The sequence below is a fragment of the Dicentrarchus labrax genome, unplaced genomic scaffold, assembly GCF_905237075.1.
Source record: "Dicentrarchus labrax unplaced genomic scaffold, dlabrax2021, whole genome shotgun sequence".
Classification (NCBI taxonomy): Eukaryota; Metazoa; Chordata; class Actinopteri; family Moronidae; genus Dicentrarchus; species Dicentrarchus labrax.
Window position 1 is genome coordinate 21,368,633 of NW_026136701.1, and position 25,431 is coordinate 21,394,063.

Here is a 25,431-nt window from a genome sequence, read left to right on the forward strand (position 1 = left end):
CTGATAATGAAAATAATGGTTAGTTTCAGCTCTGATATTATTATAACTTAGTATTTGTGTGTGTTTGAAGAGGATAAAAATAAAAACAGTTACTTTTAAGCCCTGTTCATAGTTTTTGATATTATACTTTATGATGAACCATCAATCATCGTAAATGGTTATGAAGTACATTTTAGTGAACTCAGCTGTCTAATAACCCAAGTGTTCATGACGCTCTGCTGAATACTTCCCTTCATCATCTTATAATGTTCCCTTGATCTATGTGCTTTACCTTCAGGTGATGTGTCAGTTAAGAAGACGGTCAAGGATCTGTTTGTAGCTCCGGGGAGTTATGGCCTTGTAGGTCTGCCTGTGTTTCATTATTATTTCAGTATGACACAGCCTGATGTCACAACCAGGCAGGAACAGAGAGATTGAAAAGTAAAAATGGCAGCTGTTGTCAGTGGAAGTGGAGAGTGAAGGTGAGTCACTGGCCTCCCATCCTCCACAAAAACCTCTACATTTCCTCTTCGTTTCTCGGAGCAACAACACACACACAGAGAGATAATATTCAAATGTATTTCTCGCATTTTTACTGACAAACTGCTGAACGCAAGACTACTGATAAAAAGTATTTTATTGAGTGGAATGATACATTTCCATTATGTGCAAAAAGAGAAGAAAACAGATCAACATTGATGCTGAAATGATTTGTCAATTAGTCAATTAACAGAACATTTTATTTGATAACCCATTAATAGCTTTGAAGGAATAGTTAGAGATTGTTCAGGTTGATACCACAGTTGATAACACAAATATATAACTGCAGTTAGCGGCTTCTTAGCTTAACTTAGCATAAAAACTGGAAACGGGGTAAAATAATTGGTCCCACCCCGTCCAATATAGCAAAATCCACCAGCACCTCTACAGCTAATAAATACATTAGATCTCGTTTGTTGTCAAAAGCTAGAGTAAAGGTAAAAAGGACAATTCAACTTTTTATGGGGGATTATGTGCAGTCAGTAAAACAGTGAATTGTCTTATTTTATAATTTATACCTTTACTATCAAAACATTGAAAACTACAATACATGTTGCGATGTTTTTTAAACTTTAAATTTTAAAAGGACACGTGTGTATTGCACGTTTTAATTGGCGAAATGTTTAAAAACAAGAGGGGCTAAAGAACTGCAGGTTGCCGCTCCCCACTTTATGCTAAGCTAAGCTAACCGACTGCTGTCTGTTTTTACTGTTCAGACATGAAAACTGTATCAATCCTTTCACCCAACTTTGAAAGAAAGGAAATAATAATTTTACAACGTAACAAAACATTCCTTAAAGTTATTTATGAAGAAAACATTTCGAATTTAAACCTTGTCACATGTGAGGATCTGCTGCTTTTTATCTCATTCTAAATTGAATACCTTTTTGGTTTTGAACTGATGTTTTTACAAAACAAGCAATCTGAAAATGTCACCTTGGGCTCTGAGAAAGTTGTGATTGGCATTTTTCCTCAATTTTCTGACATTTTAAAAGACCAAACAATTCATCAAACAAAAACAGTTAGTAGTTGCAGCCCTAAACAACATACTGTGGTTCAGTTCATTTGGCCAAAAACAAAGATATTCAAGTGCTTATCACTTTTGCTAATACAGACCACTGTGCACAGCCGCTCGCAGAGGAGTCAACATCTCTGGAAAAACAAACACACGTCTTGGTCTTTCCTACCGTACAAAAGGTAGCAGCACGACTCTGAGCCAGTACGGTAGCACCTCTGCTGCAGCAAAGCAGACGGGTCCTCATCTCCACCACATGATGTGAAACACATTCTCCTGTTGTATGTATCTGACCCATAGCATCTCTCATCTTCTCATTACTCATATTACAGAGATGAGGGCAAAATCAATGGGGATTGAGCACAAGGATGTATCATTACTATAACCACACGTCTCATCACTTTCTCCAGACTGACAATCAGATTCTTATTCAGGGAGAGCAGGGGAAAACAGAGGATCTCAGAGAGAGGAAGGGGCAGTCTACAAGCAGAATATACTCCATCAAATGAGAGGCACATAAAAAACAATCAGGGATCGAGAGAGGAGAAGAGTGACAGATCACATACTCATCAGTTTAACAAAAAAACGGTGTAATTCTCCTGCGAGGCGATTCAGGCTCTCGGAAGCAGCAGCAGATGAATATAGTAGGATGGATGCCGCTACTGCATCCCTGCTCTCGATCTTAATCTCCCACTTGTCTTGTGTGACACAGCTGTGCATTTACATGGAAATCCAGCTTGTAGCTATATAAATCGCACTATTAACTGTTGACAGGAGCCGACAAAGCCTTACGATACATACACAGAGGGCTGAGGGGGTGCACACGCATGAGATAAAACCTCTCGGTTAATGTTACACACTTGTCATTTAGGAAGTGCAGCATTTCAAAGTTTGACTTGGGTGACAATTCACACATCTGAAAGGCAGTATAAATTAAAGTCGGGGAAGTGAATACTTGCTTTGAAGGAGTTTGAGCCTTTGTTGCATGACACAGAGGTCTAAAGAATCTCATCCAACTTGACCTCTTCAATCTCTAAAAACGTAGGAGAATATAAAAGCCTAAAAGTTACAATTCATACTTTAAAAAGGGCCAAATTTAACAAAAGAGTAAGTATTTTTAATATTCAGCACTGTTAGATTAAGGGCATTGTAAAAGTTTTTTTCTATCAGTGAACTGTAAGCAGTGAATCCTGCATAGATCTGTCATCCAACAGAGGCTTTGTGAAGAGCCCAAACTCAAGTTTGTATCCACTGTCATCCCTCTAGTAAACATATGCATACACACTCTCTCACACAATCACACAAACACACACACACACACACACACACACACACACACACACACACGTATGCACAAAGACAAGGAGGATCCACAGTAAGACACTGCATGCATGCATTGAGAGTGGAGTGTGTAATGACATTGCCTCCAGTTTATTCCCCTCACTTTACAAGGTTTTCAAAAACTGATGTACAACTTTGAACTGCTTCACCTCCGTAAACAAAGCACACTGCTGGAGCTTCAGTGGTGGAGCTGGAGAAATGTTCCTAACAAATGTCCAGCAGGATCATCAAGACCCAGTTTTTAAATCTGTGGTAACTACTTTCTTGTCTACTTCATGTTTCATCCTTTCTGTTTAGGGTCCAGAAGCCCTCAATGCAAATGTTCCTCATCCTTTCTGAGATGAATCTCTAAAGCATTTTCTTCATCCAGACACCGGTCACGTCTTCTGGGGTACCAGGGGCGCCGCTGTCACCGTCCCCTCCAGCGTCTGGTTGGCTGGGAGCGGCGGGGGGCTCCAGTCCGGCTGGTAGAAGTGGATGTCAAAAGTCCGTGCCCAGTTGGCGAAGACCCGCTTCTCCGTGATGAAGCGGTGGTGGCTTCCCCGCCGCCCACGCTCATGCGAAATGTACATGGCGCACTCATCCGGACCACGTGGCTCGTAGTAATGGTAGGGAACCGAGTGGTGCTGAGGCTCCCTGCAGTGGTGGTGACAGAGGACAGACAGTTGACATTTGAAAATGCTTTAATGAGTCTCTTGAGTTTCATGTGACACCACAGAGACTTTTTTATTTTGTGGTGAAGGAGGGGGACTTGATCTGCATTCATTTATTTGTCTTTGGAGGGCTTAACGCAGCCAAATTTAGCTGATTGTAATAATATTCAAATGCCACCTGCAGCTGAACACACACACACACACACACACACACACACACACACACACACACACACACACACACACACACACAAAAGAGTTCTGTATGAGCTTGAATAATAAAAGACCTAAAAATAAAGCCTCCAATCGTGCTGGTCTTCTCTTTCACGATATAGGTGGTCCATATAAACATTTGCTACTCATTCAGTCTAAATGAAGCAACACTGAGTTCTGCATTCTTGCTGCTACACTGCTGCCTATTTCAGAGACACCTTCTTCCACCTCCCCAGCCTCCTCCTTTATTAAGATTTAGTTGTCTGTAAATTTTGTATGTCTGTCCTTTTATTCTGTCGTAGAACAACCATCAAATAACCACATTTTCCACACATTCACCAAAATGCACAGGTTCAATCTAAAATATGGACTTGCAGAAATAAAAACAAACCAAAAAAAATTAAATGTTATGCTTAAAATTGAAAAGGAAAAAACACTTAGGCTAAATAACTTGTTTTTGTGCCCCAGCTACATTACTGACAGAATTGTGACATGCAGATACAATATTACACATTCAAAATTTGGTTATTGTACACAATTGCAAGGTCGTGCAGAATTTCCAGGGATTGGTATATTCTATTGTATTATTACAGACACACACCCAGTGTCATTAATAATATTATGTATTAGTTTGGTGTTTGCTGTTGACATATACTTGTTGATTTTGCTGCTACCAACCAAACCATTATCATTCTTGCCTTTTAATTTAGTCTTTTAATTTCTCTTGTATAGTTTATATATTTACTTCTTATTTCTGTTTCATATACCTCTAATTATTATTTTTTTAATCTGTTTCTGTATTCATTTCTGTCCTCGTGCTGCTGCAACAACTAAATTTCCCCTGCGGAAATCAATAAAGGCTTATCTTATCTTCACAGGACAGTAAAACATTAAAACAGAAACAGAAAAAAGGGAAACATCATGGCCAAATCTGTGTGGACACCTGAACATTACACTGCTAAGTAAAATAAAGGGTCTCTGCTCTTCTGGGAAGGCATTACACAACATTTTTTAACTTGGCTGCAGGGATTTGCTCCCATTCAGCCACAAGAGCATTAATAAGGTTCAACACTGATGTTGGGTGATTTTGGGTCACAGTCGGCCTTCCAGTTCATCCCGAAGGTGTTGGATGAGGTTCAGATTGGGGCTGTGTGCCGACAAGTCAAGCTCTTCCCCACCAAGCTGAGAAAACCATTTCTTTATGAACCTGTCTTTGTGCGCATAATGTTGGAACAGGACACAGCCCTCTCCAAACTACCACCCAAAATATCATTGTACATTGTAGAGTTAAGATTCCCCGTTGATGTGTGTCCACATACTTTTGGCCATAAAGCGTTTCTCTAATGTTGCCGCTGACAGCTTAATTGGCTCTCCATAACAACTCCTTGCTTTTCCATTTGAATTAATTATTACTTTAAAAATAGACCTCTTATGCTTGCATTTTAAACAATTTATGTCCTTGAATTTGTTAATATTAAATTCTCTTTTTTTTCTCCTTCAGACCAGCTGACACAACATTCTCACACACACACACACACACACACACACACACACACCTGATCTGTCTGTCATAGGTAATTCTGCCCCAGTTGAGATGTCCACAGAGTCATTTATCTTCATATATTAATGACCATACTATTATATATTTCAAACTTGTCATATCTGCATCTGTTTCCACATCTGTTTTTTATTAGTATGATCCTACCATTGACAGTACGACAGTCGACATACCTCAGGACTTTGGATTGTATGTATTTTGGACGGCAATAGGTTTTCAAGATGATCTTGTAGCAAATACAAATGAATCCAGCTGTCAAGAGAATATTGTACGTTTGCTTCTGTCAAAATGCTTCAAAAGCACATGTGAACATGTGTGAATTACAGCAAAGGGGGATCTTTTTGTCGAAGGTCATGCGGCGTTCTCTCATAAGCACGGTCTTCTGTTGTCCTGTTTATTCTTATTCTTTAGAGACTTCAAGATGCATTTTCTTGAGGATTTGGGGAACACTGAGTCTCCACCATGTTCTACTGAATGAGCAGCTCGTATGTTTCTTTGTTAAAATGTCATGTACAAAAGACTTGATTTTGGTGAAACTGAAATTGTTAATTGGTCAATACCAAGTAATAAGATGTCATGAAAAGTGACAAGTATTGTTTTATGTCATTCCATCTGCACATACTGGCAGTGAAATGAAGGGAAAAAAAAGACCTAAAAACTAACCTGGTGAAAAGACACACCTTACATACAGCATTTTCAAAACAGCAGTAATTGAGGGATGAGACAAAGGACCACTAAATGAAAATTACAGGTCAGATGAAGTGACTTAGTACGCTGTAAGAAGTCATTACGAACACTGTTTCATTCATGAGTCAACACACCTTTCAAAAGCGTTCTTCAGAAAAAAGAAAATGAGGGTACTTCAAAAACAGCAAGTAGCAGTTTAACAACATAGAAAACAATTTTAGGAGGTAAATAAAAGAAGAAAAGAGGAGGGCATCGAAAAAACATGTTTCTGATAATATAACAGCTAATGCATCTTTTATATGTATTGGTTATTTATTAATGCTTGGCTATATTAATATATACCCTTCATGTCCATAAAACATTTTTGACGTGATGTTAAGAGAAACATGGTTTTTGAATCCTCAGCTGGATTGCATCCAGTAAAATCTACAGACTTCTCTCGTTATAAGAACTAAAAGGATGGCTGAGTATCAGCTTAAGCCAACCATTTGTTTAAGGCAAAGAACCAACATTCCCTCTTCATTATCGTCAAGATTGAATTTGTGCCTAAACCCCAAAAATAAAATATAATTCTGTAATCAGTCACAACTAAGAACAAAGATATACTGAAGATTTTACAGTTTGTTCTTTTTATTGAAAAATCTAATAAGATTTGTTCCTTGTCCAATAACATCCCCCATTTAAAGTGTTGGCTGAGATGGATGAGACGTGAGCTGTAATTCAAACCATTAAACTCTGCTAATGAGGCTGGATGAGTTAGTTGCTAGGAGCATTACAGAGTCAGAACCAGCTACGCATCCCATAATTCTTCGCAGTTCTCATTCTCATTCATTGTTTTTTTTATTAAGAGATAAAATCTCTAAGGTTTCTAAAGTGGAAAATGTACAGTAAATATAGAGGGAAATAATTATTGAATGCATGCTTTTCTTTTGCCAATTACTCTGTCACCGTGGCAACTAGCAGTCGGACCTGGATGCTTTGGTTCTGCATTTTGGTATTTGTTGTGGCTGCACTTTGGGATTGTTTTAAAGTAAGACTCCCTTTGTGTTTAATTAAGTCATGACAAAGTACTCACTGTACTCATTTGCAGTTCATTTGGTAATTATTTAAAGTTCTATTTCAGTGTCACACACGAAGTCCCTTAGACTAATGAGGACACTTAACGAAAACTTATTTTGGTTATCATTGCTGCCGAGTAAAAACTGCAACTCATAATTTGACATTAATTTTTTCCCCCCAACAACAGGGAATTTTCTTCAACTAAGAAGTAGAAAACTTGGTTCAGCGTTTCTCTGTAACCTTGATGGACATGAAAAGTTTCATGAAAATAATCATGGCTTTCACAGGAAGATTATAGTTCATTAGTTTACTGGTATTAACATTAGTAATGTTCCTAACGCAATAATAGCTAATGCTGTTGCAGTTTATTACTATCATTTATAACTATCACTGCAGAAAAAGTGTTCAAACCAAATCATCTGTAGGGGGAAACAGATGATATATAAGGAAGTTTTCACTTTTACCTACACTTCATTGCACATCTTTACAACATTTCAGTATGTAGCCTACTGTTAATTGAACTGAGGACCATAATTGTAAGTGCTAACCAACGGTAACATTTTATTCCTGCACTGGAATGTTAATTTCATACTTACAGTATTCTGTCAATAGAAAGATATGCCAGTAAATGTTGTAATGTGATAGAACATTGACCAAAAAGAAAGAAGAGTAAAGTTAAGAGTAAGCTGAAGGTGAGACAGATGAAAGTGGATGTTTTAACCTGACCAAAACATAAAAGGAAAAAACAATTTTGAACGAGGAATCACTCAAGTAAAATACAGCCTAATGTGTTTTCCCTCATGGTAAGTCCACATATTTCACATAAGCTGTGTTCCGGTTCATGAACTGGAACTTCAGAAGTCCACATTTCCATGAATAATTTCCACTGAATAATCCAGAATATATCATAACGGGTGAACAAAGCCTGTTTTATCTCAAATTCACCCAAGAAATACAACCTTCTTTAGCCTGAGTTTAGGACGGGGGAAAGGACTGTGGTGATGCTGCAATGTGACAAAGAAAGGTGGACGAATCCAGGAGAAAGAAAGGGAGACTGATTGCCACTAACCTAAGTAATGTAGCAAGGAACTAGAGCAGGTGAGCTGAATGTCCCCGATGACCCAAATTCACTTTCCAGGCTCCTGCATAAGGAGGCTAAAGAGAGATGTCTGTCTACTGATAAAGAGCATTTCTTTTAAAACCTTATATATGTGCAACAAAGCCATATTTCAAAACTTTTGCATTGTTAACACACTCTGACTCACACTGTGCAACGAGGTTTGTTGTGGCCAGAAAAAGGAGCAGAGTGAGACCTCTGCTTTCCCCCCTCTCATATATATAAAAATCAGTGTGAAGTGTCAATGTTTCTAACGCTAGCCCTGTTTACTCACTTATTTCTTGCCAATATTCAGGCAATTTAAGAATTCTCAAAATATCTCCAGCCACACTGACATTTTATTTATCAGCTGCCTGAATATATTTCTTATCAGGCGGCTGTGCTGCTGTGAATTTGTATACACTTGAAGTGGCTGCCTGTATAGCGCTGCTTTGAAAAGCCTTACTGATGGTGCTTGATGGTGAGTTGATGGTGATGTTTTACATTCAGCTCCACTGTCTCACCTGCAGAAGTCCGGGGCAACCATGCCGTAGACATTGATCCTATCGCACAGCTCCAGGGCGATGGTCATAGTGAACCAGCCGGTGCTCAGCCAGGAGTTTGATATCCTCCTGCAGAGGAGAGGAGGAGGGAGAAAGAAGACAGCTGGATGGATATCATGCGTGGGATACTGCAAGGATGAGAACTGTACCATATTTGATTTTTTTGAATGTGATTAACTGGGAAAGATAATCAGAAAATCTCACAACGGTGTATTATGGCAGAATAATGATTTATCTAAATCCCGAGGTCGATTTTCTTGACTGTGAGATCATTCAAGTTCCCTGACACCTTCATTAAAATACAGATCCATCCTACATATCGACTGATACAAATGAACCCTGTCAAAAAATCAAACCCTTAATCCGAGAGTAGCCTTGGTCTGCATGTAGTGCAGATAGTTGAAATTACTAAAGCTTCAACTGCTTTCAGACCAGTTTCTCAGTCCTGCCCGCAAAGAAATGAGCATTAATCACAGTTTTCTGAGATACGGCGTAATGAAAGAAATATAAAAATTATATTTTCATTGCATTAGAAAATCTCTCTAAATCTAACTGTCGATCAGAACGGTCTGTCTCATAAGTTCGCTGTCAGATGAACCAACAGTCCAGTCTGACTACCATACATTTTTAAAGAATTCCTTGTTGGTTTTGAATTGATTTAATGGGCTCCAGATTCATTAAACTTGCACAACTTCTAAAGGAACATTAAAACTTTCAGTTTAAAGTAAAGAAATAACCTCAAAATTAATAAAGCTTTGATTTTGGGGGAAAAAAAGCAAATATGATATACGCTGCAATGAGAACATTCTGAAATATTAAACAGACGCAATGCAATGCAATGTTTATCAGAAGCATAGTTCATTCAGGCTGCAGCATAGATAAATAAAAAAGCATAAATGCAGTATATTTTTCATATCACCTTTGGAGGAACTTTCTAATTAACTACAAACTGTACACCATGTTAATGGCCTGAAAATAGCCTACAAAAATAGCCCAAACTGTTTTCTGTGTTTTAGTCCAATATTGTCGTGGTTCAAGAGAGGAAAGTATCTTAACAACTGTTGGACAGATTGCCACTGAATTAGAAACATTCATGGTCCTCAGAGGATGAATCCTGATGACTTCTCTTGTGACACATGGCTTAAATGTTTGGTTTTGAGTGTAATAACTTGAGACATACTGGATAGATCGCCATGAAATCTGGTTACAGATATTTGAAGGCCCCAGAGGATGAAGCGTAATTACTTTGTGGTCCGCTGACTTCCCAAAACCTTTCATTTAGCGCCATCATCAGGTCAGACTATTATGTTTCCTGACACTCTTCTTTATGACCCGCAAAAGTAATTCCCATCAGTCTCTGCTGTACTTTGTTTAGTGCAAATGTTAGCATGCTCACATGCTAAACTAAGATGGTAAACATAGTAAATATTACCTGCTAAACATCAGCTTGACAGAATTGTCAATTGAGCATTCCGATGTTAGCATTTAGCTCAAAGCATCGCTGTGCCAAAGTGGATGTATAAGTACAGCCCACCGACATACATAAAGATGGACAACATGAAAGCTCTCCAAAAGTGAAGTGATCTCGTTCGCTCCCTAGTGGCTGACTGCAGTATAGGTCATAAAGCCTGTTGCCTCCATGTTAGCAGATGGGACATAGGCCGAACTAAAGAAATCAAAATACACAACAAATACATTTTTCACAAAGATGGCTTCATTTAGGTAACTTTAAGTAGTCCTTATCACACTGATGTATGTTCAGGTGCTAATTTTTCTGATAAGTTTGGCTTTTATTCGTTTCTCGAAGCTATAAAGGGGGTTTGACGTCATGATTGACAGTGAAGTGAAGATGCAACATTATTCTTTTATATGTCATTGGCAGAGCCTCACAGAACTACTGGCATGACTGCTGGCTCTTGTTTCCACAATCCTGTAACGACAGAAAACTTCATGATGTTGATCTCTGGTTCGTTGGCCTGCAGCCACAGCTCTAATCACCGCCAAGAATAGTCATGCACAAGGTTTAGCTGTTGTGGTCCAAGGCACTTTTGGAGCAATCAGTATTCATCAAATCAATTTATAAAATTAGTTTAAATGAAAAAATGCGTCACAACTGTTCTCCCCCACTCACTGAAAATATTTAAGCATGAGCTGATGTAAAAAATTCAGCAGGGACACGTTTGAATCCTTCAACTGAATCAGACACAGCTGCGCAGCTCGTCATGCTCCCCCTGCTGCACAGCTGAACCTCATCTTGACTGGGATTGTGACTGGTGACCAGTGGATGTATCCATGCATCAGTTATCGGGTTTGGAAATAATAAAAGTGGTGGTGAGGTTACAACCCCTGCAAACTTAATTATAATTATTCCAGCAGAGTCATTTTCAAGTGTGACTGTAAAGTTTCATTTCGCCAAACACAAGCTGCCACCATATGGGATTAAATTAACAGTGGGGGAAGCAAAATGAGTCCTACTTAAAGCACTGCAGTCACCCTAATTAACTTCCTCACTAAATAATGAAAATTGTAGTAATGCCACCTGTAGTATTCCACCATCAGTAAATCATTGCCACATTAATTATAGTATAAGATTGGACTATATATTTTGCAGAACAAACTACAAAAAGAAAAGAAAGAGAAAAGAAAAGGCCACATGGGAGATGCACAGTCAAGACCTAGACAAACAAAAAAAATAATGATTTTGCTGTTGCCAATGAGATTACTTTTGGCAGCCAGGCGTACTAGGTGACATTGATTGGCCACTTGGTAACCTTGGTTACTAGGCAACCAATGTCAATGCCCATTGTAGATGGATTCTGAATTAAACCGATACCCGTTTTCTGAACAAGCACGCTTCATCAACGGTTTTACTTTTAAAAAAGAAACTAACCAACCCTGAGGCTAATGGCCAAGTTCGACACAAGTCCGAGTGCAAATACCAACAAGTCCGAGACAAGGAGGCTGAGACAGTTGAAAAAACGTCCAGACTTGAGTACTACAGCACGGATTTGGACCAAACGTCCATCCAACAGTTGTTGAGCTATTTCAAACTGGAACAAAGAAGTGGACCAGCTGACAGAAAGACCAACATTGCCATAGAGCCCTGCTGCTAGCTGAAAAAGACAGAAAATAACTCGTAAGTTTTCTTTGGTTCACTTTCCAGGACAAGCCTTCACATCTCTTAAAGAGTTAGAAGGCAGAGGTTCAAGGATGAGGAAGAACTTGTGATCTCTCGACCACCTCGTCACCCTGCTGCTTTCAGAAAGCTTGGTCTCGTCTGTTCCCACACATACACACTAGCCATCCACAGAAGCTGAGGGTTATAACTCAGCAAGACAGAGAAACAAAGCCCGGGCCTGATAAGAAAAGTCTTGACAAGAACAACCAGGCAGGCATCTCGACACCATGCTCGCCTGCGGTTGATGAGGGTGACACATTGGAGTGGAGGGTTTACCTGCTTGTTTAAAAAGGTGTTCAGGCTGACTTTCTCTTATTTTCTCACAGTGTAAGGGGAAAACATGTCAGGCAGAAATCCTTGAATAAAAAAACCTGTTCAGCATTTGTATTTTGAACATTTCCCCTGCTTGGGGATGGTGGAATACAAACACACCTTCCTGGGAAGCTGTAGGGCAGTGAGGGATAGGCATAGTGTTGAAGGACTTCAGGGAATGTTATAAACAAGAGTGTTATTAGGAAGATAAACTTTGTTTGTGTCCACACCTCTGTAGTTTAAGACAGAATGTGGTGCAATGTTGGTCAGTCTGTCTAACGCTTTGGTGCAAAAGCAAACAGCTCGGACAACTAAGCGATAGATTCAGTGAAACATTTGCCATAACTCTTCAAAGGTTCGATTTTTAAAACAGACTTGTGGAAAATCTACCCAAACAACAAGGGAATGTATTTATCATTATGACACAAGGTCGTACAATGAAATGAAAGTTTGCAGTCCCTTCATGCTACACAAAGAGAACAACATGGGTAAATTAATTTACCCAATTCAGAAGGAGTGTGAGGACACTAAGGCCCAATCTAACACTGATATCAAATGGAGAGAACACCACGACCAGAAGCAGCATGAAACACCACAGGTTTACAAGCGACAGTGGTCATAAAAGAAAACCTCCACTTTGGTTATGTCCTGACTTTTCACCATGCACAGGTCAAAGTTAGCCTGGTTCCAGGCCTGTGAATCACAATCCAGTCACAAGTCAGTCTGATTACGAGGCTACGTCAAAGTTCCCACTAAAAACGAATGAAATGTAAATTCACAGCCTTATGTTGTATCCACATGGATTCAGCACAAACCGTCTATGAACATGCATGACAATATGTTGCTATGCTAATAAAATATATAAAATAAATAACACATATATTTTCTGTAATTTAATAATTTGCGTCCTGTTGTTCAGATTGTCCTTGTGTGAGGTAGCTTGGTAAAATCTGGTTTTAAATTGTGTTTTGGAGGACGACAAAAGGTTAAAATATTCTAACTTTAGATGGCAATGCCAGCTACCGTTACCTTTACCGGTATTCTCTGCCGGGCTCACCTAATTTTACCGTCCTGCTCTGATCCACAAACGTGACATCCAGTTTGCCTGAATCTATTTCACTGCAGCATAAGCTTTGTTCTCTTTCAACAATTAAGCAAACAACAACTCTCCTCCTTCTTACCCCCATTATTTCACCCCAATCCGACCTTTAATACAACCAACTGTGTTTGCTGGAGAATTCTGCCTCCTAAATCGTCAAGTTCCCGCTGTTTTACTGTCTGCACTGGCCGAGTGACATGTGTGATGAATCGTGACAAAGCACTTTTGTCTGACTTTCATCTTTATTAGAGTCTGTCCATACGACAAACAACAGTGTCGAGCCAAAGTGATGCTATCGCAGCTGAAGCACAGACTTCTCATTTTCATTTAATTAAGACAGGACCCAGGTTGTCTGGAACATGTTGATTTGTTGTGATATGCAAACACAGCCACTGGGCTCTAATACAAACACAGCCTGGTACCACACACACAAACACACACATACACACTCAGACACACACACACACACACACACACACACACACACACACACACACACACACACACACACACACACACACACACACACCTTTTGCAAATTAGAAAACTTTCAAAGTTCAAAGCACAACATTTTGTCACCAAGCAATCTGCGGTGGATACGCGGATGTCTTAGTCAGGAGGCATGTAGCTAATCTCATTTAAGAAGTCTTCCTCATTTCCTTGTTTATGAACATGCTGATGAATAATGTGGTGTGAAATGTCAACCTCTTATCTTCAATGGCCATCTTTAAAAGGACTGGGAGCAAGCTGCGAGGGGGAACACTGATTTATCCGCGTGGAGGAGAGCAAGTGCTGTTCTTCATGTTTACACAGTTTGGTGCTGTAAATCTAGCAAAGTACCCGTTTAATTAGAGGTTTAATTGTGTGTTGATCCTTGAGTCTTAAAATCTTATTTCTACTGAAAAGCGAGATTATTTTCAAACAGGGCTCCTGTTTGACGAAGGAGAAGATTTGGTGGTTTCAAGAAAATGGCAGATGATACAAGAAAACCTCTTGATTTGCCTTGACACTTTTTTCATCTCACCTTGCAGGCAAGAGAGAAAAATAAGATCACAGATTCAACACTTCAAATCCAATAAGTCACGACTTCTTAAACATACCTGGACCAGGAGCAGATTGGAGAACGAGAACGAGGTTGTTGCTGTTGCATTGTACTCATTTCTAACAAGCAGGTGACACTGAGTTTATTATAATAGTTGTTTTGCAACCGCTAAGAGGTAAAGGTCACATGAAGGTGTGATTAGGTGTAATTAGTTGAAGCTGAAACACCTGCTGAACATCATTATCAGCGTACTCTTATGAGGACATGTGGCTGCAGCCTATTAGTGGGGGGAAAAAAAATCTATATTTCCTGCTGCAAACCATTATTTGAAGGTCCAGATCTTTGCTTTTCACACTCGAAACACCAGAAGGCACATACAGTGCAAGGTTTATTTATAACTAACACCTTCCACATGTGACTACATTGATTCGAGGGTGTTTGGTGTTTATTGCTAGTGTAGGTGATGTATGTCAACAGCATTTTTTGTTATATTTGTTGAAATCCTCTTTATATCCTGACAGCAAAAAATAAATGACAAAAATGACAAAAAGTATCTGTGGCTGTCGGAGGCCTGCAATAAGCCCAGCCAATCATTTCATTCTGCCTGGATGGGGGTCGGAATTTTTTCTGCCGGTACTTTCAAAATTTCAATCGCTTTAAAGGTACTTCAGTTTTTCCAAGGCCATCTTATCAACTGCTATCTACAGCTTCTATTCCTGCCTTCCTTCTTCTTCTTCTGTTAGCTGGTACCCGTTAAACAGCGGATCATCTGTTTGCCTCTCGCTGGCAAACCGGACCCTGCCCAACCCGGCATGGAGATTTGATGATCCGCATATTTGATTTGGCATAGGCTTTTATGCTGGATGCCTATTCACCAAGGCAACTGGGAATGCCCAGTGGCATTGCCAGGGGCAAGGACAGGCACACTTCAAATTGTGGACAGGAGGAGGAGATCAAACCGCCAACCCTGTCATCAGTGGACGACCCGCTCTACCACCTGAGCCACAGCCACCCATTTCTGCCTTCCTCATGGATGAAAATGACAATAATAAAGGCATTTATTGGCATTTCTTTTGCTTACAATTTCCTTCCATGCATGTTTTCTGCACTAGATTGCCCTTATTATACATATTTTCTGATGTTCCTTCTCTTCAAGCAGCACTTTCTTTCCTGTTTTTTGACTTTCTTTTTGTTTCTATTTCATCTCTTTTTTTTTTCTTAACATGGTTGCAGGCTACATGTTGTTAATTTTAACCCATTAATTAGTGCTGCAAATGCAAATTTTTTTTAGAATGTCCAACATCTTTTTATGCCTAAATTGAAATTGTTTTCATGAGTGTATAACCAACTGAAAATAAGAATCATTATGTTTTTGTTACCTCAGAATATATCTACACTCGACACTGCAGGTCGCCTTCCTTGGAGGCTGCCATGTTGAGCCGTCATGTTTCTACAGTAGCCCAGAATGGACAAACCAAACACTGGCTGTAGGTAGGCAAATTTTTTGCACGTTTTGCAGCCACTGTAGTTTCTCCCTCGTACATGGAAGGGGAGGGTGAAGCGAGGGAGTTGCAATCTGCAACTACACCACTAGACCTACACCAGACCTGTAAGGAATTCTGTAACTAATCTTGTATGTTCTAGCAGAGGTTTGCCTGACCATAAGCCAAAATAACTGAACACCTTAAATAGTCACTCTTGCACTTGGTAAATTTTTCTTACTCTTAACTTTTAGCAGGGACCTTTTACTGCTAAACTGACTCTTCAGAGTATTGCTAAGTGTAATTCTAGGAACAGATAAATAAGAGGGTATAAGAGGATGTCTGGGGTATGGTCTCTGTACATCCATTTCAGGCTCCTGTTGTGGCCACTTGTTCATCCCAGGTCTACGTACTCTCTGCTGCTCTCTCTTGCACAGTGGACCTGCTGTGGCTTCTCTTTTCCTCTTTTTGACCTTCTTCATAAGTCACCACAGAATAGGGTTCCAGGACTGCCGAGGCTTTAGCTGACATTTTCTCAACAGCAGGTGGATTTGCTATTAACGGGATCAAACCTGTGATCTTTTGGTAACTGAACGATCTCTAACCTGCTACCCACACATTTGATTCCAGCAAAATACTCACACTACTCAGCCCAAATGTGTTGAGTAGAAACCTAACAGTGCGACACAGTGGGGCTGTTAGCGATTGTAATAAAGCATTACAGGAACATAAAATACTGAATAGAAAAAAAAAAGTTATTTCAAAAACTAATTTGCCTTTAATCACTGGTTGAGCCTCATTCTGGTTTGGCAATTTAACACAGAGGATGCAGAGGGACACCTGTTTTTCATTGCTCCTCTGCTGGTGTTATTAAAATGGGTGGATGAGACAACAACCCACACCACCTTCATTACCTTCACTGAAATGGCATAACCCATAATCACAATTACAGGCTTGCAGGGTTGCTGATCACACAGTTGATTACCCAAAAACTATTATTAATGCTGCTCACAGGCTCCCAATCCCTAAAGACAATAGGATGCATATTTATATATCAGGTAAAACATATTCTTATTTCATAAAGGTATGGAACATTTTTCATTCTGATAGCTCCATTTAAACTTTTCTGAAACATTAGATATAAAAATAATACTTTAAGACTATCTTTCTTTCTCTTCCCCCGCTCCACAGAGCAGAAATGGCCTCAAATAAGCCTCACAGATATTAATGCCTAATGCTATAAAGGATAACAGTACAACAAAAGCTGCTTGCTCACTGTAAACATTTACCATGATTGTAGGCACAGATGCTGAAGGATGGATGTCTGAGCTACCAAATCCCCTAGTCGGCAATTTCCCCCCTGACATCTATCTTAAGCTGAAGTCAGATTCCACTGAGAAAAGGCTTAGACAAAGAGAGAGCGTGTGTGTATGGTAGCATTTTCATTAAGCATTAATGGCCACAGGACTGAAAACTCAGCATGGACTATCAAAATAATAATAATCAAAATCTCAGAGCTGTGTTTTCTAAACCATTTGTACATCATCATTGTTACACTTGACCACTCTGAAATATTTCCTTTGCCGATGCATTCAAGTAGTTGCAGGAAACTCCAACATCTGGGACATCAGAGCCTTCAAATATGTGAAATTAGAAGTTTATGTTGTTTTGTTATTAATTAAAGTAAAAGTAAAGAAAAGTACTCTTCTTCTATTACGATTACAACTGAGTGTGTGAATCAAAGAACAGTTAAAGGCATTTAATTGTCTATACAAGCTGATTTTCATAATGTTTTGAAATAAAGGAAACAGCTGCCTTTAAATAAGGGTAATTTGATTCAGAGTTTGAATTGGATTAGAAATTTGGACGCATGAATTCCCTGCATAACAATGATTCATTTGTGGGTATGAATGACTCATTTATAGTATAAAATAGAAATAACTGTAGTCGAATTTACTAAGTGCGCTTTGAATATTACTGAACTGTTTTCTGTTAATTCTTTACATGATAAAAAAAAAGCTATGGGTTTTGAACTTAGTTACAGAAATATTGATGAATACTGAAGGTCAGATGATGCTTGCTCTCAGACAAATAACTGACTGAAAATATTTCCTTGCTTTCCATATGTGGGACTACTTTTACAGTTTTATGTTAGAAAACACGTTGAACATGTTTTTCTCTTGGGCTCAAGTTAAATGAATACATTAATACAATGGAGACTGGCCAGAGAGAAATTCATCCAGTAAATAGTTTGCATAACCTATCAGAAATAGTTTTGTTAAGACCACTTTTAACAACAGATTTTTGGAGTCCCGAAGAAGAAATGTAAGCTGTTATCCACAAGCTCGAACTAAGCCACATACACCACTGCACATGTTTGCCTCCTGCAGCTTGTTTAAGCGGGACATGATGCCTATTCTGCCCAATCCTTACAATAACTACACCTTGTAGAAATTCCTTGTACTGAGTAATAAGTAGAGGTACTCAGTTGGAAAGATATCTAACAAGGCGGTACTCAATATTATAAGTCCCTTAAGCACTGGTTATAGAAATAGGCTTGAATATGCAAATTTAGCACACACACGATCTTTTAACCAAAACAAAGCACGACCACATTATAATATCGTCACTGCAATTTAGGGCTGATATTGTGATTGTTTTCATTATCAGTTAATCTGTTGGATTTTTGTGTTTAAGTGTTTAATTAAAGATGGAGTTTTACGTCAACCAGCAATGATCAATTTTCCAGAGCTGAAGGGGGAAGTGACTGTAGTGACAAAGTAGTTCTATAGGAACTAGGAATATGGTGTATGTCATAAGCACGCGTTAACAGTGTTAGTGTAATTACTATAAATGCTGGAAGGGGGAGTCAAAAGTTCTGCACTGTAGCTTTAATAAAAAGTCAGAAAATCATAATTTCCCAGGGCACCCTAAAGCTTACATGGCGCCCATGTACCAAGGATGAGTCCTTGCTCCAGCGGCCATGGGTCTGACTCCAACCTGTGGCCCTTTGCTGCGTGTCACCATTTATCTCTCTCCCCCATTTCCTGTCACTGTGTGTCAGTTAAAGCCCCAACAAATATAAAAAATAATAAAAAAAAAAAAGCAACAAATTCTCACATTTCAGATTCCTGAACCAACAAAAGTTTGGACTGTTTCCATCACACACTTTCATATGAAAGTCTTACTCACGAGTTGATGATGTATTGTCTGTCGACTGATTGCCTAATCATTGTTTCAGCACTACCGTAATTATGAATGATCATTATCACTATCATTATCTCACCTGTCCTTGCCCGTCTCCTTCTTGAAGAGCTCGTCAAACTGCAGCATCTTCTGCCAGGAGATGATGTAGACTTTGAGTTTGGGCAGCACCTGGTTCATCAGTCTCAGGTTGTTGTATACTAGGCCCTTCCCATCGCGTCTCATGTAGCTGCTGGGGCCCCAGAAGATGAACACCGTGTCCTGGCTTGCGTTGAGCAGCTCATGGCGACTCCGCAGGACCCTCTGCATGCTGGAGTGAGCGATGACGCGCAGGGATGTGCGGCGGCCGACGTCGCGGGCGTAACCCCGGGCGGTGGGGGCATCATTCATGCGGATGACGCACTCGGCCCGGTCGATCTCTTCACCTCTGCCACCTCCGATGAGGTGACCTGAGCTGGTTACCAGGGCGCAGGTCTGGCAGTGCATCCTGAGAGGCTGATAAATGCAAGAAAGAAAGGAGAAAAACAAGAATGAAGTAAACTGAAAAAAATACATTTCTCATACAAATATATACTGTGCATGAAAACATTTGGTCTCTTCATTCCCTGTGGAACCACCTGCAGCACTGCCAGCACAATTTCTATGTTAGTTTTACACCATATTTGTTATAAACTCTACAAACTCTTTTCAGAAGTCAGAAATGCTCTAAAAGTTCAGTTTAGCCCTGGTTTATACAGAAATATGCAAAGCAGACAGAAATGCACACCTAGGGGAACTTTGGTAGAAAGCTTCACAATGTGTTTGAGGCAGAAAATTCTTTGTTGACAAATGGGTAGTGACAGAGCCTCCTGGGGATATGTAGCTTGTCATATTGCTTTGCGATTGGTAGAAACCCCGGGGTCTTACAAAGGATTCACCTTAAATCTTTCTCCCACTCGCACACAACAGAGGAATGTGTGTTTACCTGCGAACAACAGTTCTGATGCATAAAATTCCTATTGAATTCTTATCAAATACAAACCTATAAAGTATTCAGAATATGAATTTTTTTATATGGAAAAAGATACAGCTGATAATAACATAATGATGTGGATTAAATACTTTATCTGAGCAACCAGAACATGTGTGTTTAACCTGGTGCACCTTTTGATTCATGTACAAATTAATGCATATGAGGGCATATGAGTTGCCATGTACAGTACATGTACACACTTGTGTTTATTGTCATTATATCTCTCCTAAGAATCTTATTTTTAACTTTGTTTGTCAATGCGTTGACATGATAATACATTGTGACCTCTTGTTCTTTGTTTTTCTCGAAGCTTGATTTAAATTTGAAAAATAAATCTGATTCAAACAAACACTGCCAAAGCCACAAAGTGAACAAATAAATCTTTGCGACCTATTGTCTAACAATTTAAGTTGACCTAAAACAACCAGTCAAACAGCAGATGAATCATTTATGTCAAATATTGAGCTTCTCATTTTTGAATAACTGCCTGTCTTCAACAGTATGTTAGTAAATAGAATAGCTTTCAGTTTCTGACTGTTAGTTGAATAAGACAAGCAATAGGAATATGTCAGCTGTGAAAATTGTGATGGGCATGTTTCACTATTTTCTGACATTTTATCAGCTAAATCAATAAATAATGAAAATAAGAGTTTTAGCCCTAGAGATGTTCCACTAAATAAAACAAGCATTTTTGAATTTAAATTACATCTATGGCTTTAACTATAAAAACTCTATTCATTTTGACATATTCCTGCTCAGTGTACCGTTATTTTTCTTGACACAGTCATACAGTCGTCTCCTGTTGTTGACGCAGCCACTGAAATCTTTCATTTGTACATGCATAGTTCATTAAGGGTCTGGCCTCTTTCTCTCTACAGCATGCTCATTTGAGGGTGTGCATGCAAATAAATCATTAACATTGGACCTATTTGTGTATGTTAAGCTGCTCTACATGTTGCTTGTGTGCGTGCGTGCGTGCGTGCGTGCGTGCGTGCGTGCGTGCGTGTGTGTGTGGGTGGGTGGGTGTGTGTGTGTGTGTGTCTGTGTGTGTCTGTGTGTGTGTGTGTCTGTGATTTTTCTTGCTTCAACACAGACCCCTGCAATGAAAATCAATGATATGCAAACCAGGCCTGCAGAGCACTCTAATGTGCCCTGAAATATCTCCCAGCAGAAATATGGTGGTTATTTACATTCTTATAGCCATGACAAATTTGCATTTTCATGGCATTAACAAGAACAAATGATTATAGCTGGATTGTGTGTGTGTGTGTGTGTGTGTGTGTGTGTATGTTTGGGGGGGGGATGTCATCATCATTCTCAACTTTGACTTAGTGGCAGATTACCAGCCGAGCAGGCTCATCTAGTTAATGAGACCTTAAGGAGCAGTGGGAGAAATATTGAGAGAGAGGGAGAAAGAAGAGGTGGCAAACAGAAGGAGACAGAAATAAGGAAGTGTGAGAAAGTGGTTACAACAAGGAAAAAAAAGAAAGAAAAGATGGCGAAAGAGAAAGAGATATATGACGGCAGTAAGAGCCACCCCGGTGCCATAGTGTTTGATGAAATGTTGAGCTAATGAGGTCCTGGCGGTCTACACCATCAACAGCAGCAGCATCCATCCATTCCTCCCATCTCCCCCTGCCCTACCCTCTCCCACCTGGCAGCGCCTTGACAGCCAATCTGGCTGTAGAGCTGCGGCACCAGTGGAGCAGGTCAGAAATCCCATTTTCACCCAGGGGCTTTTAAGTGGCTCCACAGACCCTATTCTCTCTTCCTCTGTCTCACGGAGAATTTAAGTGGGCCTTGCTGACCAGAATTGGCCTCTTCAGGGAGCTCGGTCAGGTTATTACCAAGAAATAGGCTGGATGGTCTGGACAAGGCTCTCCATTTCAGCCGGAATTACGTGACCCATCCAATATGGTGGTTTGGGTTGAGGCGATGAAGTCGAGGTAAACTGTAGTTTTCCCTCAGAACTGGCTGAACTGAACATTTCCTTCAAAGTGAATTTATCCACGAAAAACTCCCGTGAAAATTGTGCCCCACTCAATGATTCATGGAATAAACGCTCCATAATTCAAAGCACATCTATCATTTATGCATTTGAAATCGCTGGCTTTGTTCTTTCAAACACAACAAAACACCTTTGATCGTAATTAAACAACTTACTGTGTCTAAACTGTGGGTGTTATGGTTCTTTAAAAGTGTATTCCATCAGTGTCCTGTTACATCGCCTGATCAAAGCTGCAATCAGTAATGTAAGCCAAGTGAATATCCAAACTAAATAATGTATTCTGATTACCACCAGGCTATTTTTGTCTCACAGGAGGCATAAAAATAGAGAAGAAAGAAGAAAAAGAAAAATTTTCAAGAAATGTTTTTTTTTCAGGTTTGCGCAAAACAAACACTCAATTCTCTGCTGATCACAAAACAGTGGAGCCTCATCTGAATTTTCCAAGAAGCCATTCTTACTTTTCAGATAATTCGACAGAACACACAAACCATTCCAGGGACTTTTCCACTTCCATTTTCAAATTCACAATGAAGCAACACGAGTCTATGTTTCTTACAAGCTGAGGGAAGTCTGATTAGAAATGGATTTAGAGGCATATGCCTACTTTGGCAGGAGTTGTGTCCACTCTGTTCAGTATCTTATTTTGGGCTGGTATGGCACTGTGTACATGTGTGCAAGTACATACACTTAAGAACGGTACTTAAGTACAATTTATGCTACTTTATACTTCAACTCCACTACAATTCTGAGGGAAATATTGCGTTTTTTACTCCACCACTACATCGATCTCACAGCTATATAGTTATTTTTCACATTAACACTTTACACAGGAAACATATGATAAGCATTAGTTGTTTGTATTTATTTATGTTATTAAATCCCATGTCTGGGATTCTTTGGTTGTTGGTGTCTTTCTGTGGTTGTTTGCCCCATAGGGCCACTTAAGGGTGGGGCATAAGAGTTGTAAAATACAAAACGTTATAGATTGCAAAGAAGCAGGATTTAGTTGGTGTACCACCTTGTTCTATGAATTGAACGATACGAGAAATGTCACAAAAATAACTACAAATAGAAAACAGAACCTTGTTTTTGTTACCATAAATATTCTCACAGATTTATCCTGTGACCTTTGGAGGAGCCCGAGCCCTTGGTTGAGAACCACTGGCCTAAACTACCTAACTGTATATAAAGTAGTTCAACGGCTCCACCTCGAGCAGCTACAACAGTAAAATGCTCCTGACACAGTGATAAACAGTATTTTCCTCAAGAATAATTGCTTTTACTTTTGATATACTTTAAGTGTACTTTGCTCTGATAATACCACTGTACTTTTACTTCATAAGCTTTTGAATGCAGCATCACTCTGTGGACCACAGCTGTCTGACCTCATTGGATTTAACATGCGCACGGTAACTTTCAAACTGAGGTTGTTGCAGCCAGTATAACATAACCCTTCCATTAACAGCTAGACCTTTTAAAAACCATCAAGAATTTATTCAGTGCCTACGCATGCACATTAGGGCATGACTGTATATATGTATTTATGACTATATGTCAGCTGTATGTATAATGTGTAAAGGCTTTGAGTACAAATTTCCCTTCAGGAACAATAAATACCATCCATCTATTATTTGATTGGCTGAAGAGGGGCAGAGATGTTGTACAGCTGTCACTAACTATTATACTAAAATATCTAAATTAGTTCATTAATGTTTTGGCCTCTAAATATTAGAAAATAATGAAAATGCCCATCAAAACGTCTTGTTTTGTCTGACCAACAGTCCAAAAGCCAAAGAAATTCAATTTACTATCAAAGCAAACAGAGAAAAGCAGTAAATCCTCACGTTTGAGAAGCTGTGACCGAGTAAGCTTACTACTTACTTACTTATTAGCTCACAGAACACCAAAATCATTTTACATTTCATAGTAATTTTCTAGCCTAAGAGGGATGAAGTGTAACCTTGTCCCACTTGTGGAACACGCCAGGAGCCTGCCCTGGTTTCATTAAGCCCATCCATCCATCCACAGTGGCCTAGTAGAAGTACAAAACACCAACCTGCAGACAGACAACAGCCAGTCACATCTCTGCTCTGCCTGCAGGAGCTACAACCCAGACAGCGGGGGCCGCCCCTCCTCTGTTTCCTCATTCTGTCGGCATCTGAACCCTCCTCTGCTTCCAGCGAGCCTGTCCTTCAACGGGCTGTATGAACCATCACTGCCTGCCCAAACGCTCGCCCTGCCTGACTTCCTGACCTGAGGAAAACATGCCTGTCAGAGCTGTGGGGATTAACCTTGAGAGGTGGTGGAGGGGGTGAAAGGGAGAGGCTGCTCGGTCCCAGACCACCTGGGCAGGCGGTATCCTTGAAAGCAGAGGGAGACGGGGGTGGACGGGTGAGATATTACTAGAGAGTGTTCTGGGGTTGATTTAAGAGCTGAATAAATATGATGCTCGTCATAAAAAATGTGTTTCCGGTGTTATTAAGGTCATTTGGAACAAAAAAGAATATTATAGGTGTGAGTCAGAAGCCTGGCATTGTTGAGTTGTATTGGTAGGCCTTGTACAAGAGGGTGTGATTAAAGAACAAGGAGGAATAAAAGCCATAGAGGACTCATATAATTACACATTATTACTTTGTGATTGTAGTTGGAAAAGATCATGCAGTTCGGCTTGTCTGATTGGCTTTGTAGTCAGCGCTCAGGGCCCTTCGCTGCCCATGGGTAACACAGGAAATAATTGGTGGTTAAAACTCACATGGGTCTTAAAGGGGCATGAAATCAGCTTTAATTCCTCACCCGACACCTCCCTCCCTTTCCCAACTCAAGTCAGTCCCTTGGGGAAAAGACATACTTACACTGCAGTGAACCATTACGCTTGACGTATGCCATACCCCCTCAGAGCGGAGAAATAGCATTCGAGTGTTGTTATTGATTTTTGCGGCTGAATGCAGGAGGAAGGGGGATCGAGCAAGAGCTTAGTGAGGATGCCGGGTCTTCAAGGATGCGAAGGATATGGCCGGTAAATATGAGCGTTGAGAGGCGGCAATCATCCAAGCCCAGCAGGATGCTGTCTGGCTGTCTAGTATCGCCCAGAAATACCACAACAAAACAGATAATTTTCAACCTCCTCCAGGCTGACCTTTAGGCTCATCAAAGACGCCTTTGTTTTCTGTAGCGTCCTCAGAGAGTAGGCTTCTACCCACAGGCATAAATGAATGGTGGCTTGAAGCAAAAATGCTTTTCATAGTTCTTAGAAAATAAAAGAAGGGAGACATTCTGACCCCAATATACATATAAATACATTGTACTGTATGTCACCCTGCTCATGTGTTGCTCACTGGGTCGTGAATGCAGCTTTTGTCCTCTATGGCCCATTAGTGACTGGTGGGTCTCA

The 25,431-nt window shown here is 39.9% G+C and overlaps 1 protein-coding gene across 1 annotated transcript in view; it reads right to left on the reverse strand.

The window, feature by feature from the left end:
• Positions 1-598: 598 nt before the first annotated feature.
• Positions 599-25,431, reverse strand: part of st6galnac5a (ST6 (alpha-N-acetyl-neuraminyl-2,3-beta-galactosyl-1,3)-N-acetylgalactosaminide alpha-2,6-sialyltransferase 5a) — a 47,137-nt gene continuing 22,304 nt past the window's right edge. Inside the window, exons 3-5 of the mRNA XM_051423160.1 lie at positions 19,103-19,515; positions 8,666-8,773; positions 599-3,511 (exon numbers count right to left, since the gene is read on the reverse strand). Coding sequence (XP_051279120.1) covers positions 3,253-3,511; positions 8,666-8,773; positions 19,103-19,515 — 780 coding nt within the window. The 3' untranslated portion in view covers positions 599-3,252. The remainder of the gene's footprint in view (positions 3,512-8,665; positions 8,774-19,102; positions 19,516-25,431) is intronic.